The 15,981-nt window shown below is 44.0% G+C and overlaps 1 protein-coding gene across 1 annotated transcript in view; it reads right to left on the minus strand.

Moving 5' to 3' along the window:
- ACVR1 (activin A receptor type 1) overlaps nt 1–11,271 on the minus strand; it is a 35,643-nt gene extending 24,372 nt beyond the window's left edge. Inside the window, exons 1-3 of the mRNA XM_009273158.2 lie at nt 11,196–11,271; nt 1,113–1,379; nt 403–620 (exon numbers count right to left, since the gene is read on the minus strand). Of these exons, the coding sequence (XP_009271433.1) occupies nt 403–620; nt 1,113–1,379; nt 11,196–11,262 (552 nt within the window). The 5' untranslated portion in view covers nt 11,263–11,271. The remainder of the gene's footprint in view (nt 1–402; nt 621–1,112; nt 1,380–11,195) is intronic.
- Between the last annotated feature and the right edge of the window lie 4,710 nt (nt 11,272–15,981).

A 15,981-nucleotide genomic window follows, 5' to 3' on the forward strand; every position in this document is an offset into this window, starting at 1 on the left:
TAGCATCACATCTTCTCAAACTTTTCAGGCTGTCTTTCATATATCAAAGATGCAGTACTTTTTTTACACCTTTCATATCACTTCAGGCTACCCAACAATCAGGCATACTCTGTTTTGCTGTTTAGACATTGCTTCTAGGAACATGAACAGTTTGACTACAGTTTATAGCCATTCTCCAGGTCAAAGGAGCTATACTTGCAAAAGCCATCTTTTGGTTAAATTTCATTTAAACTACGGCTTTGCAAGCGTAGGAATGTCACCACAGAAGTCCTGATGCTAAGTGGCATCCCCTGGCAGCAAAAGGTCCTGTTATTGATGTGGCCATGTCTGGAGGGTACGAGAGGGGAGTTTGGAAGTGAAGAAAGCTCACACATATTTTCACCATGCACACAGGTTACTTACTGCCAACGTGCTGTCTCCAACATTTGATGCAATGAGTCCCTCAATTGTACCATATTCTGCATCTCTAGAATTGAGCCTCTCCATATGGTTTTTCTGTATTCTCCGGATGATCAGCACAGCTACTGCAGAAAAAACTATCAACACTATCACAGGAGCCAGTATAACAATGATTAGTGTTTCCATGCTGTAACCTGCAGCTTCTCCTTGAAAGGTTTGCCCTTGGAAAGGAGAGGGGAGGAAAAAAAACAAAGAAAAAAATAAATTTGCAAATTCCCAGAGAAAGTCTTTAAAACCAGTAGCACTGACACCAACATTTAACTTGGTAGCCACCTAGTCCCAGAGAGGCCGTGACACAGCCAGAGCTATGGGTATGCACTTACACAAAGGATGCTACCACAGCAACTCCCTGCAGAGCTGTCAGAACAAGCCCCACCTGTGCCTGTGCAATTCACTCACAGGCAGTAACTCAATCCTGACCCTGACTGCGCGCTTTAACCCGTCATTCATCCAGCAATACAGATCATTCAACCTGTGGACATCAGATGTGTGCCAGTGGGCCCCAGGGTGGGGAACAAAATAGAAAGGGCTTTACTGTGTTGATTAAGCCCTTACTTTCGCTAGCACTGAAACCGTCTCACCCCCATCACATCAAATGAAAGCCAAACCTTTTTTCTTTCTTAAAATTCACTATTTATTAATTAACCTCTCACCTTTAGAAGAAGGCAACTGTGCAGTGATATTCATGTTGCACAGGTGTCCTTGGCAGCACTCAACAGCTTGGTCAGGAGACGGAGGTGTTTTGCACGTCATTTTCCCTTGTTCGTAGACTTGGAAGCAGCCTTTCTGGTAAACCTTAGCACCATCATTAATGCTCAGGGAAGCAAAACATTGCTGGCCTTGGCAACGATCTCCATTCCCACAGGACATGCCTTCACACACACATTCGTATTGGACTGTATTTGGCTTCAGTTCATCATCTGTAAAAGGGGAGAGTTGAGGAAAAAACACCATTGTATTCTTAATAGCTTCAGTAATATAGAGATAACGAAATCATTAGACAATAAAACCTTCTGTTTAAGGGAAGAAATATTACTTGCAGCTAGTGCTGAAGAACCAGCAAGTAGGAGCTAATGATACTAATTTAGCCGTTTCAGCAAGACAAAGATATGAGCTTGCATCATCAAATACCACTCATATCTGCCCACTCCAAGTACTCAAATTTTGAGAATTCAGTGACATTTTACGTCACCTCTTGCGCACACACACTACTGCAGCTATATAACATGGGAGGATCATCTACACAGGGACACTCAGCAGAGGGAAAAAAACCTAACAAACAGTGTAAATTTAAAACAGATTTGCTAAAACACATTATATTTCTATATGGAAATATTCTCAAGCATTCCAGAAATGACTAACTAAATCAAATTAAGGTCATTTAAACTTGCAGCGGAAACAGCTACATAGGATTTAGTGGGTTTAACTAGCTTGCTTGAAAAGTAAATCTGGACCAACTTTCCCAGAAAGACAAGCCTTTGAGGAGTACCTTGCAAGTCTGAGTAACCACGGAGATAAAAAATAAAGTGAGAAGCAGCACACACTGTCAGCAGGTACAACACCTCCCTTCCAACTCCAGATGCTTCAGCTAAGTAAATGGAAGAACTTTTAAGAGAACGTATAGAGTAGGAAACTAAACTTCTAAGTTCCTCAGCAAAGTGTCCAGAGATCACTAGCTAGGAAAAACCCACTCTTTCTGCACAGAACCGCACACACTGCCACTTTCAGGAATATCACATGCCTTTAAACACACAGCACTGGGCCACTCCAGTCTCTGCAGGAGAGGACACCACTCTCGACTAGCTGCTGGAGAACACTGGACGCTCTTCAGTTTCCTGGAAAATAGAGGTGCCCATGGTGGTAAACAGCCATGTGCACTCACAGATGGCTGAGAAAAGAGGCACAACTGTGAAGGACAGAACAAGTCACTTATCTGTTACACACATCCCGTGCGTACACATACACACGTTTATGGCAACTTAACTCATATTTATGTTCTCTCTTTCAGTACTAACACACAAGAAAAATTTGCAGCCACAAATACAGTGGATGCTTCTAAAATAGCAGCTGAGCATACCACATGTTGGACTTTTTCAAGCCTACCATGAGAGTCTGCCCACTGGGAATATAACACAGTTTGTTTTCCGCTTTGGTTTCCTCCCCTCTTCCCACAATGAAGAAATACACAAATACAATTTTCCATTTTTTGAACCACTAACAAAAACTAATTAGGGAAAGAATCCTGAAATCAGACAGTGTCTGTCACATTGATTTCAAGTACTGGTATACACAATTCCGGTCATACACATACCAAGTAATAACTTTGCTAATTTTGTGGGAATTAAAAAAGAAAAAAAAAAGAAAAAAATTATGCCAAACATTCCTATAATCGAAGTTCTGTTCCTTCTCCTCCCACAACAGCAGCAGTAAAACACAACTGGTATTGTAACACACAAGACCTTAATCTTGATTTGTCTGGCTGGAACTGCCAAAGGCATTCAAAGCCAGAGATCTAAAATGGGCTTCCTCCCAAGGCATGGTCACAACCTGCCTAAAAGATCTGTACCTTTGGTAAGGACAGCCTTCCCCACAGAGCCCTTTAGGACCAAGGACTTTACCCACTCTTTGCTGGGTAAAAAACTGGCCGGGCCCAAAGAGTGGTGGTGAATGGCGTTAAATCCAGCTGGCGGCTGGTCACGAGCGGGGTTCCCCAGGGCTCAGTTTTGGGGCTGGTCTTGTTCAATATCTTTATCAGTGATCTGGATGAGGGGATCGAGTGCACCCTCAGTAAGTTTGCAGACGACACCAAGTTGGGCGGGAGTGTTGATCTGCTCGAGGGTAGGAAGGCTCTGCAGAGGAACCTGGACAGGCTGGATCGATGGGCCGAGGCCAGCTGGATGAGATTCAACAAGGCCAAGTGCCGGGTCCTGCACTTCCACCACAACAACCCCACGCAGCGCTACAGACTTGGGGAAGAGTGGCTGGAAAGCTGCCTGTCGGAAAAGGACCTGGGGGTGCTGGTTGCCAGCCGGCTGAACATGAGCCGGCAGTGTGCCCAGGCGGCCAAGAAGGCCAATGGCATCCTGGCCTGTATCAGAAATAGCGTGGCCAGCAGGAGTAGGGAAGTGATCGTGCCCCTGTACTCGGCCCTGGTGAGGCCGCACCTCAAATACTGTGTTCAGTTTTGGGCCCCTCACTACAAGAAGGATGTTGAGGTGCTGGAGCAGGTCCAGAGAAGGGCAACGAGGCTGGTGAGGGGTCTGGAGAACAAGACTGATGAGGAGCAGCTGAAGGAACTGGGGTTGTTTAGCCTGGAGAAAAGGAGGCTGAGGGGAGACCTCATTGCTCTCTACAACCACCTGAAAGGAGGTTGTAGCGAGGTGGGTGTCGGTCTCTTCTCCCAAGTAACAAGCGATAGGACGAGAGGAAATGGCCTCAAGTTGTGCCAGGGGAGGTTTAGATTGGATATAAGGAAAAATTTCTTCACCGAAAGGGTTGTGAAGCATTGGAAGAGGCTGCCCAGGGAAGTTTTTGAGTCACCATCCCTGGGGGTATTGAAAAGACGTGTAGATGTGGTGCTTAGGGACATGGTTTAGTGGTGGACTTGGCAGCGTTAGGTTTACAGTTGGACTCGATGATCTTGGAGGTCTTTTCCAACCTAAATGATTCTATGATTTCAGTACCTCCCAGCGAGCGAGACATTTCTGTTGTCATTGACAAACACTGGCCTGTGAAGACAGAGCTGAAGCGGTTTGCAGGCTGCAGTAACAGCCATTTCAGCTACTAAGTAACAGCAGAAATAGCTGCTACACAGAGTAGGACAACTAACCTACCACCTGAGAGCCATACCAAGTCCACAAGGAAAATTCATCTGGCTTGTAGCCTGATCCAGCCTAATGCTTCCCTCTTCTCTTGACCCAAGGACCCTTCAAAACTGAGCAAACCTCACACAAGCCAGAGGAGAGGTTCTGGCAGAAAACCACCTTCCCTCACGTGCCACCTCTTGGAGGAGCTCTGCAATCCCAAAATGGGCCAGGAAGCAACTGCGCAGCCACAGGGCAATTTATCAGCCCATGCAGAGCAAACCTGATATCCCTTACAAGCAATGAAGTAAGGCATTGCAACTCCAAACATGCTACCTGTCTTTTGAAAAGATTGCTCTAGTCTGAAGGCAGGGCGAGCGATCTAACATGACACACAGGCTGTGGATCCATTTAACAGAGCATGAAGACAGAGTAACACTGACTACATGCATGTGAACTGCTGCAGATTCTGATGTGTCCATGGACCACTACAGACCAATTATCGGCTGTAAAAATGAAACATTTCTGGTGAAGAGCTCCTGGGTTGGAAACAGTGACACTCTCCTTCATGACTGTTACTATTCCTTATGCCCAAACTGCTCCTTTCTTTACTTAGTTGGTTTTCCAACTCCATGGCGTATTACCATGCACCAGCCAGCCCTTCCCTCATTAATGCTCCTGCAGTGCCACACTCACTTAAAAAATAGGTTGAGCTTTACCCAAACAGGAAGGCTTATTCAGGCTGCAGAACCAGCCAAAGCACTGACCATGTCCTCCCATTCCTGCCTCTGCAGGCCACCAGCTAAGACAGAGCTGCAGGTCAGAAGCCTGAGATCAGACAGACGGGCCGATGCTTCAGTGAACACGTACAAGCTAACCACTGTACTATACCCACAAAGCACTCTCCCCATGCACAAAGCCAGCTATGAAGGGCTGGATATCCCAGCCATATTTCCCCAAAGTGAAACCAGCTGCACTTGCAAAGCACAGTTTTGTTGGCATACAGTGAATCCACAGCAGAGACAGAGCTGGACTGGGTGATACTTCTCCATAGCTCTCACGAGCATAGCTGTGCGAGCAAGTCTGCAGAGCAGATGTGACCAGCAAATGCCACAGGCCAGTTGCAATCAAGAGGTTATGGCTGAAGCAGATCAACTCCCCCAAACACACACGCTCAGAGGTAAGTATCTACTCAACAATAGCTCCAGGCATGGAAGGCTGTCAGGCCAACTACTTATGTAGCAGTCAGGCAACACGTGCAGGCAAGAAGCCAAGCTTAAAAATACTTCCATTACCTAAACACATTCACTGCATATATTTTTGTTTCGTAATACAGAGACTCATTGCTGCACTTCTGGCCCATATATATATTTTGCACACACACACACACACAAAAATCTGACTTGCCACACAAAGATACAGAGATTTGCGTTAACTTCTCATTAACTAGTTTATTAGTTCATTATTATGAAAGTGTTAAAATTGAAGCTCCTTTATTTTGTTTGCTTATTCATTTTGTGAAAGTCAACAATTAAAAGTGCTGACTAATTATCTAGGTATTTCAACAGAACAAGAACGAAGACACTCCACATTTTAATCAGTAAACTGGAAGGTGCAGCATTTAACCCTCTTGGTGACTGCACAGGACACGTTATGCTGCGTGCAGTGCTCATGTGCAGGCACACAGCCTCAGCCGTCCCAACCTGAATCCATAGGACACCAAACCATAAGACTCAGAACACTGGTTAACGATGGAAATGTACAGATGCAAGGAAACAAAGACAAGTCATTTACTTCTATGTGAAGTTTGTTTCACACAACCTGTTACCAATCTAGACAGTTTTATTTCATATTTTATATCCAATTCCTGGACTGTAAACATTGTTAACTGTTTGGGAAAACACCAAACTTCTCTCCAAGGAGAAATACACTACATATGTTTCTGGTAACACACCTTAATTTTGAGGTGATCTCTTCACATTTAGAAGAGTGATTCATTTTCCATCGAAACAGCTAGTACAATAGGCACTTGGCCACTTTTTCTTATTGGCACTAGAGCAACACAGTTGCTTTGACTTGAAAAAATGCTTACGTTAACTATGTGACATGGTCAGCAAATATTGAACTGAAATAATTTTTAAAAGCATAACAAAGTAAAAACATATATATACACACACACCATAAGAGTCTCAATTTTCTTTCTAAAGACACAGACTCTAATTATATTACATGTACCTTTTAAAGAAGGGCTTTAACAATATCAAATAATTTCCTTCCAGTGAGGCACGACCACTGCATATCATCCCTTTCAAAATTTCACCTTGCAGATAAAAACTAGGACATCTTATTACACAGATGTAATATATATTTAGCACATGCATGCGAGCGAGTGTTCAGAGGGATAATCTACGTGACACAAGACCTCTTAATATGTGGCTGGAAAAAAAAGCCAGGTGGCCAAGGATGGACAGAGGTAAACAAGCCTTAAACAAACTAGTCCTTCGCTCACCAAGACATGACTTCACATCAGCCTAAGTTTAAGAGGCACAATTCCGTCTAATTGATTCTTCTTTACCGAAGAGTGAGGAAAAGCAAAAAGGAGTGACACCTTCAGTCACAAGCGAGAGGGCAGAGAAGATCCGTCCGGTAGCTCTCCTCCAGCTCAGCCCACAGCTGTGCAGCAGGAAGGCACTGTGCCTCCGTGGCCGCATACTGAACATGCACAGACACTGCAGTCATCGGCTAGCCTCAGGCACGCGCGGCCGATCCCAGCCCTGAGCCACCGGGCTCCGGCTTTCCAACCCGAGACCACTCGGAGCCGTACTATGGTTGTTATCCCTTTTGTAGGCTTGCTGCTTGGCTTTGAGCAGGAGCACCTGCTAAGCAGGATCACTCTTTTCAAGTGGAAAACCCTGAAATCAAACCAGAAAGGTTACAAATCACAGGTGAAGCTTATTTCAGAGTTCTTGGAAGCTACAGAGTTGCTGAAATCTCTAGTAGGACGAAAGGGACTTCACGCTCGAAGGCCAAAACATTTAAAAGCAGCAATGTTCTTTTTAAATGACTAGGACTGGGGGAAGAGGTGGGATCTGCTAGGGCTTCACATCATAATGAATTGAAGATGAAGGAAAGCAGACTTGGAAAAATTAAAATCTCTTTAGAGTCCATTTAATTGTACATTAGACAGCTCTTTTTTGGTGCTTAGTTTCCCTTTATAATTCTTAGCCATTTCAGGGAAACAAAAAATAATAAGCTTGCAGAGATGACTACTCCATTCAGAGTTTTCTCTTTCTCAATGCATACAGTAACAAGCATTATACAACAGGCATAATAATAATCACAGAATCATTTAATCACAGAATCATTTAGACTGGAAAAGACCCTTAAGATCATCGAGTCCAACCGTAAACCTAACACTGCCAAGTCCACCACTAAACCATGTCCCTAAGCGCCTCATCTACATGTCTTTTAAATACCTCCACAGATGGTGACTCCACCACTTCCCTGGGCAGCCTAATTTATTTTATATAGGATTTATTAATTTAACAAAATCCTTTGAATTTTCCAGCACTAAGGAACAGCTGTTTAGTCTTATTATTGTTCTCCATATTACAAAAAACCCTAAAACAGAAAAAGCACAGGCGCTACAGACAGTGACAGTCAGTCGGAGAGCTCCAAGGCCGGGCAGAGGTGCGCGGCTCCACAGAAGGGCAGCCTCCCCAAAAGCCCAGCTGCTGGAGAGGGGGTTAGGCTGTTCCCAGAGCCAGCTTCCAGCAGGCCAGACAGTAGTTTCTGGAGTTTCAGTAGCTCCCAAATGCTTCCTGGCCATGGTGTGACACAAGACCCTTTCCAGCCTGCCCGGCTCTCACAGCCAGGAGAGGGACTGCGTTTGGCAGGGAAGCTGCAGCAGCCAGAGCAGTCAGAACACGGCCCAGATGCCTTCCCCCAGCCATTAGAGAGGGCAGAAGCATCGGCAGCATTTCATGCACCATGCTCCTAACATTGCCATTGGGAGCAGAAAACGGTATTTGTGCACGGTCGCTAGGAAGTGAGAAACCTCACGCTCTCAAGCATAGGCATGACATTATTTCGTCAGCGTTTAGCTTCTTGGGAAATGAAGAAAAGCCCCTTTCCCCACTTTACAGGGCTAATAAAGAAGTAACACAGAAGTAAGTGCTGTAATAAACCTTTAGAATAAAAGGATTTTCTGGACACTCAAGTAGGGAAGAGACGTGTTTCTGCACTTAGAATTCTACCCAGTGATTTTCTGGGTTGGGTTGTGGAGTTGCTTTTTTTTTTTTTTTAAATCATGTTTAATCTCATCTTCTGAAGCCTAATAGCAATGCAGAAATAGTCAGTCTACCCCAAATGCTACCCAAAGATATGCCCAGACATTTTTCACTCATCAAAAATGCAAAAACCCCAAACTTAGCCCAAATCCCAGTGAAAGGAAGTGGCTTGATCTGTGATAAAACACACGGGGAAAAAAATCAGAAGGCTTCACACTTTTTTTTTTTTGTTATTTTGTGCAAAGGGAAGACAAAATAACTGTTCTCCCCCAGAACATCAACTTTTTAAAAAATTCAGAAAAAGCATATGGGAATGTTAGCAGGCAGCAGAGGATCAACTTCCATTCCCTCAAAGGATCTCTAAAGGTGCACTCCCCCTTGAAAAACATTCCAAACACAAGTCTGCGCTTCTGGTCTTACCACCTTAGCCCTAGCATAGGCTGCTGGCTCATAAGCACCGAGCGGCACTTAGATGCTCAAGGAACAAAGCGGTGAGTTCTCCCATTGCTACCATGTGTCTGGTTGGTGAAGCAGCCAAAACCTAGATGAAGAGATGTAAATGAAAGTTTGCTGAGGGGTCCACTAGGTATTTCTGCCTCCCCAAACACCCCTCTACAACCAGCTTGGAAGTAGGAAACTATTTCCAAAGGAAAAAGAACAGCATTACTACTAGCAAACATGAAAAGAGGGAAGAGCAGTATTATTTAAGTGCATTAGACAAGAAGTTGCTCACAGACAAAGAAAATATGAGGGGAGGAGAAGGGAAGGAATAAAGCAAGAAAAGCAAAGCAAGATTATCATGTTTCTTCTACAAAGTCTTTCACAGGAGCTCTATCACCGTGGGAGAGAAATGCAGCCCCAAACACAGAGTTCTTTAGAAAGCATTATTGGACAAGCTCTCTCTCGGCACGGCAGCTCCACATCGTGAACAGGAAACTCTGTTCTTCGTAGATGTCCCGTTGGCACAGGCAGATGGACAGCAAGAACACAACATCTGCACATCTCTGCTCACATGCTCCTGCCCCCACACAAACTCTGTCCAAAGCGCGTTCCAGCAGCACATCTGGCCCAGCTCTGCCTTTGCTCCCAGATGAGGCGTGATCCTGTACCTCCAGTCTTAGTATTACAGACAGCCAGGGAAAGAAAGAAAATGTCTTGGCATGGATTTAGTAACTCTTCTCCTCCTGATCACTTATTGGCATCTTTTCAATAAAAAGATACCGTTCTAAGCCCTAGCACCTACTTTCCTTTTTTAAGTGGAGTCAGGTCAAATAACTAAGATTTGAACACATGTAGGGTAGCTTTGGAAGGGTAGGGTGGGTTGATAATACTGCTCTATAGGTTGCACTGTGCAGGTAGTGCAAGTGTCTGATTCCACACATTGTACAAGAGAAATTAACCAGAAGCTCCATGTGTTTCCATGTGTTTCTCTTCCCCATCTACTGCTCTTCATGTTAAGGATGTGAAAGGCAGGTGGTTGAACTTTAAGATTTTTAATATAAGCAGCTTTGAAAGCTGCTTATCAAATGTTTTTTCAGATAGCTGCACTTCAAGAGTGATAAGAAGGTACAGTGTGATAACTGCTACCAAACCTTATTTCAAGATAATACTGTATCAATAACATTAGCGGTTTAATGTATTTCCACTAACATTTGTCCAGCGTTCCTCCCTTTTTAAATTTTGTCTCAATTTCCTATTCATAGACATGACTAAAGTCAACCACTAGACCTCTGTGCGTTTTTAATCTTCACCTTCCACCATCCATGCTAACATTCCATTTAATGTACTCTCCCTTTTATTATTTGCATTAACATTTGAAAATAAATGCATTTTAGCAGAGTATTTCAGAAAGAGATTTCACAAGGTAAACACAAAAGAACATAGATATGCCGTAACAAACACTAGATACACCTCTCGAGTCACTTAAAATTTAAAACTGAGCAAACCAAGTTACTCACAGAAAACCTTTATTCAACATTTTTAAAAGGCTGTTTGCAAGTAGCAAGTATGCATCTTTCAGGTCGTCTCCCAAAACATCCAGAAGACCTTCAAATGAACCATTCCTGCCTCTCCACGGCAGTGGAAACACCCTTCTCTGATTTTGCTGAGGCAAGTCTTAAATGTACTGCATGTCATAAAACCTTTATGTGCACACAACTGCCATAGACGATTTATGAAAAAGTCACTTTCCATATTCAAAGACCTTAGTGGAGCAATCATTGAAAAGTTATCTAACACCACACTAAATACTCCAAAGAGCTTTCCCAGAGAAAAAACTTCGCTTCTAAGAATGCAAACAACAACTGCACCTCAGCCCATGGGCTAGAGAGGCCTACTCGTTACATAGCTCAATAACTTGCCATTCAAACAAGGTTTCCCATTTCCCTCCCCAGGCCCTGACAAGACCTATGCCAATCGCACCTGCTATACATTTTATACATAAACGGCAACGAACATCCTTTGAAGCAACTTGAAATGGAAAAGCAAACATCTCATTCCTGAGAGGAATTTGCCCATGCCGTCAGCTCGTGAAGCGAGCAGGGTGCCGTGGAGCAGTGCCAGGCGGCTCCAACAGCTGAGCCGGCGCTCGAACCCGGCTCCTCCAGCAGCAGACAGCTACTGCACCACCACGCACGTCACTCACCTTGCCAACTCAGGGAGGGAAGCGCCATCATGATCAGCACAGGAAGAATCATAACTCCATCTACCATTGTAGAGCTGCAGAAAGAGAAGAGACATGGGAGCTGTGTACACTTTCACTGTTGTCTTAAAATGTAACCACCCCAAAATCACTGCTTAGCAATGTCTTTCATCAATTCCTTATACAAAACGCAGAACAACCAAGGTTGATTGGTGTCCTTTTTACTGTCTTGTTTCCTAAGTAATTTCCTTCATTTATAAAATTCATAATTTACTGCAATTTCTTAAATCTAATTTTTTTTTTTTTTGAGTCACAGAAACATCACGTGCAACTACAGTGCATATTTAGAAGCATGCTAGTAGGAAAACATGAACCCTTTCAGTACCAAGCAGGCATGTAAAATAGAATATATGCTCTTTCAACCAGGTATTAAAAAGTTAAATTATTGTGAACTGAAAAGAAGGCCCACAAACTGTGTATTATTTGGGCTTTGAGGGGAAACAGACAAGACCTCAGCCAGAAAACTCTGAATAACTTTCTTTAACCAGCAGAAACCATTGCTAGGTGGCAAGAAAAAGAGCAAGATATATTTAAGGGAGACACCACTCTCAGAAGAGTAATTTCCCAGTTCAAGCTGCTTTTCCAAGGGTTTTCCTTTCAATGGCCCAGCTTCATTTCACCTGTGTGAAAACTCAGGCTGTTTCCAGCATATCAGTAGAGGCACATGCTCCCTCTATAACAGTAAATGAAGGAGTGAATTCTCTTGTGTATTTCAAATCTTTTCCAGGATATTTGGTCTTTACAAGAAAATAAAGCTCCAATTTTTACTATGAAATAAAGATTATTTAACAGGCTTCTGAAAGGAACTTTTCTGCAGTTTCTTAAACTATGCATTTAAGTGATCACTATTATGAAGGGATAGAGATTAACTACAATCAATCTTCAATGGGATTTAACCCAACAAGCAGGCCTAGATGACTCAGAAGGGCTCATCTGTCCTATGCTACTTGGTTCCTACAGAGACTCTCTGGCCTCATCACATGCCATAAAATTTCAGTCAAAAGCAGAGGCAAGTAGTACGTGCAAAACAAGTTATTCTCCTTGACCAAGGCACTGATTCACTACCATTCTTCTTACGTGTAAGTATTTGTCTTCATTTTTCAACTCTAGTGAAGCAGATGAAACTTGAAAATAAGTTTGATATTGCCATTTTTCTTTGAGATATCTTCTGTTGTTGCCTTTTCAAATCATTAACAGGCTGCTTAAGTGCTTGGTCACGAAAGCCAAGCCATTTACTTCTGTATTTATTTCCTGACATGGATTTGTTTTGCAGAGTATGAGAAACATTTCAGTAATTGCTTCATCATCAGTTAAGATGATTAAATATGTCTGAACCCAAGTATTCAAAGTTTTTGTCCTTACAGAAAGGATCAGGCAACGCTCACCACTTAACCTCTAGGAGTGAAACACTCACTTTCAAACATCAATTCACCAAGTAACTTTACCTTCCTCATTCCTGATACACATCAATGCATTCTTAATACATGCCAATATTTAACCTTCAACAATTATGCTAGAAATACTATGAAATAAAGTCATACGCAGCATGATCATTAAGCAATCCAATATAGGAAGTTTAAAGCAGAAGAAAGCTATCCCAGGGAACGATCAGTTGCTCAATGCTCTGGATCAGCTCAAAGGGGTCCATCACTCCAAAGGGGGGCCAGCTGCAGGACACGAGAGCAATACTGTCCTCAGCCACCACGCGCACTTCCTTTGGCTGAACAGCTTACACCAGCGTTTTCCTCAGCATTACACCTGGATAACTCTCTGCAAGTCCAGACAAAGGTGGCTCATGAGACATGCCCTCTTTCTTTCAACACACCAATGGTTCAAAGAGCAGAGGCAGAAAACTTATTTTAATGATGCCGGCCCGCAGCCGCAGTGGAGCTGGGTGAGCCAGCTGCCCTGGAGGCTGCTGGGCAGAGGGGAGTGCTCAGGGTGAGCCCAACAGGGATGGGCAGCCGACCCACCCAGAGAGCCCCTCAGACAGCGGGGACGCTGACCACAAGGAAAAAGGGCTTTACAAGAGACAAAAATGAATTTGACAACATAGAGTGGGTTAAGACATTAAACAGTAGCATGCTGCCAACATGCAGAGCGGTTGCCAGATTTTCTACAGATCTGTAATTCACGGTTGCATCCTCCATGCCCAATTAAAAAAGTGACAATGGTTGTTTTCTGCTGGCGGGGAGCCATCACACAAGCTCAGATGCTGCAGGTCGGCTCAGAGACCCACACATGCTGCAGCCTCCCCTCAGCTGGGCTCCCTCCCTCCTCCCAGCCATCCACCGCCTGCAAGTCCCCCCACCCTTGGCTGTCAAACCTGGCTGAAGCAGAGAGAGCAGGAGAGGAACCTGCAGTGAGTTCAGTTCAGTTCTGCCAGGAAAGGAGACTGAACACAAGAAATGTCAGCTGGCTAGAGAGAAGGAATTTTAGATACAGTAAGCAGACTACAGTATGGAAACCAGGAAAACTCTGGAAGTTGCATGTGCCTATTTGTTTTCTTTTCAAACAGTTTATTTCAATTCCCTAAAAAAAAAAAACTATATATATACACACACACACACACAAGTCCCTGCCCTGTATTTCTCAGAGGAAGGAAATCCAAGACTGCACCCCCCCGAAGAGGCAAACAACCTCCCATGGGAGCTGGCCCATGGTGACTACTTCCCATCTCAAGAAGGGGAGTTGTAACATGTTCAGGGTGCTAAAATCAGCTCCCCATCCTCTGATTCCACATGCCCCCACAACCCCAGCCTATGTCTGCACTTCAGGACAAAGCCAGCACGGGTTGAGACAGACAGCAATTCATCAACAAGTATGAGGATTTTTACTAGTCCTCACCATAGGGATGAAATAAGGAGAAAAGCCACAAAACCACAATAACAGTCATTCTCGATCCCTCATCCAAAACACTGTTCAAGGTTCCCCTTCAACACAGCCCAAGGATGACTTCATTGAGTAATGCACCCGAAATTACACCAAATTTTTGTTAAATGCATTTAATTGCCTAACACAAAAAAGGCTGGCATCCTTCCCCTGCTTCACAGCTGCAGGAGAGGTGGGCACACCGAAGTGAAGCCACCTGCGGTGACTCAGCAAGCGAGCACCAGCAGGGACAGGCAGGAGCTGGGTCAGAGACTGCTCCAGCCCAGATCCTGGTCCCGCAGACCAGAAACGGCTTGCCCAGTGCCTATAGAAAGGCCTGCTGAGTGACCTGCATTCAGCCCTGCATTGGCAAGCAACTATATGTGCAAGCCTCTTTGGTAGGGTTACATTTATGAATAGACTTTTCCTATTATAAATGCAAAAAACAAAATCAGACTATTAACAGACTTTATGAATTTCACAGCATGCATGGTCCTCTCAAAGAAAAAAGCCAAATACTAAGAATTTAAACCCTGCTTCTATGAAACTTTGTTCCTGTAGACACTCATTTTCCCAAAAGCCTCAAAGACTATTTTGTCTGTTTTCGCTGAGGAGTGCTGTGCATACTTACAACAGCCTATAAAAAAACCCCACTCTTCATGTACTTATTGCCAGTTAAAATCCTGTGCCATGTATGTGCAGACTCGGTACAGCTCTTAGGCTTTTGGCAAGCTGCCTGCACAGCACAGCCCAGTTACACCACCTCAACTGGGCCTGCTGGGGTTCAGAGACCAGAGGAGGGAAGGAGTTGGGAGGGAGACTCTGACCTTTGCAAAACACCGATTTTCCTTCAAAAATTATTTGAGAGCAAGTGCATCCACCCTAAAAATTAAAAAAAATGACAAATAAAACTCTTCACTATATTAAAACCATGTCAAGTCCTTAATCCCTGCTCTAAGGCAAGAGAACATTTCAGGTGGGATCAGGCGAGGTCTGCTCTCAGCCCACGCCGCTACCCAGCACCAGCCGACAGACACACTGTTTATACAGCTGAAATCCTGCCAGAGCCTCGGAAGAGGTGTCACGATTCCTTGCTGGCTGCCATTTTGCTCAGGGTATGCTGTATCTGCCACGCACCTGTTAAATCAGCAGTTAAAAATAAGCCTGGAGAGCACACCGCTTGCAAGGCAGCTGTGGGATGCGGGGCTGGGAAGCCTCTCTCCAGGGGTCCCACCAGGCACTGGCACTGCTCAAAGCCACCATAGGTGCTGGGGCAGGGACGGAGCCCCGGTGTCCTGCGGCTCTGAAATGGTGCTCTGGTTTTTACAGTCATCCACGTTCCCACAGTACCCTTTTAAGTGAAGGCACAAAAACCACATGCAATACTGCAGCCAGGCTTTTGCTCTATTTGACTTTCAGGTTATCCCAGTTGCAAACTGCAGACACAGCAGGGGATGAGTTTAAAAGTCCTGTTTGCATTGCTTAAAAAAATAACTTTTTTTTTTTAAAGCAATTAATACACATACATAAGAACCAAATTCTGGTTCTAGTGACACCAGCAAGCATGTCTCTTCCACTTACTACTTGTTTAGAGAGAAAATATAAGTTTTAATGTAAAGAACAAAACATTCTCTAATAAAACTCCATAGCAAGTTGCTATGGATCTAGAGATCCATAAGATATCCAGTTACTATCTCGTGTTTGTATTCACAAGAACTTTTTCCAAAGCGGAGGATTGGGATTTAATCCAGATAAAGAAAGAGCAATGAGAAAGCAACCAGCAAATAACACACAAAATTTGTTTTCCTTTCTAGACACAATCTTTATTATTATTTAACTGCAACTGTTCAACATGTCC

This window comes from Aptenodytes forsteri, unplaced genomic scaffold, assembly GCF_000699145.1.
Source record: "Aptenodytes forsteri isolate BGI_AS27 unplaced genomic scaffold, ASM69914v1 Scaffold174, whole genome shotgun sequence".
NCBI classification, from domain to species: domain Eukaryota; kingdom Metazoa; phylum Chordata; class Aves; order Sphenisciformes; family Spheniscidae; genus Aptenodytes; species Aptenodytes forsteri.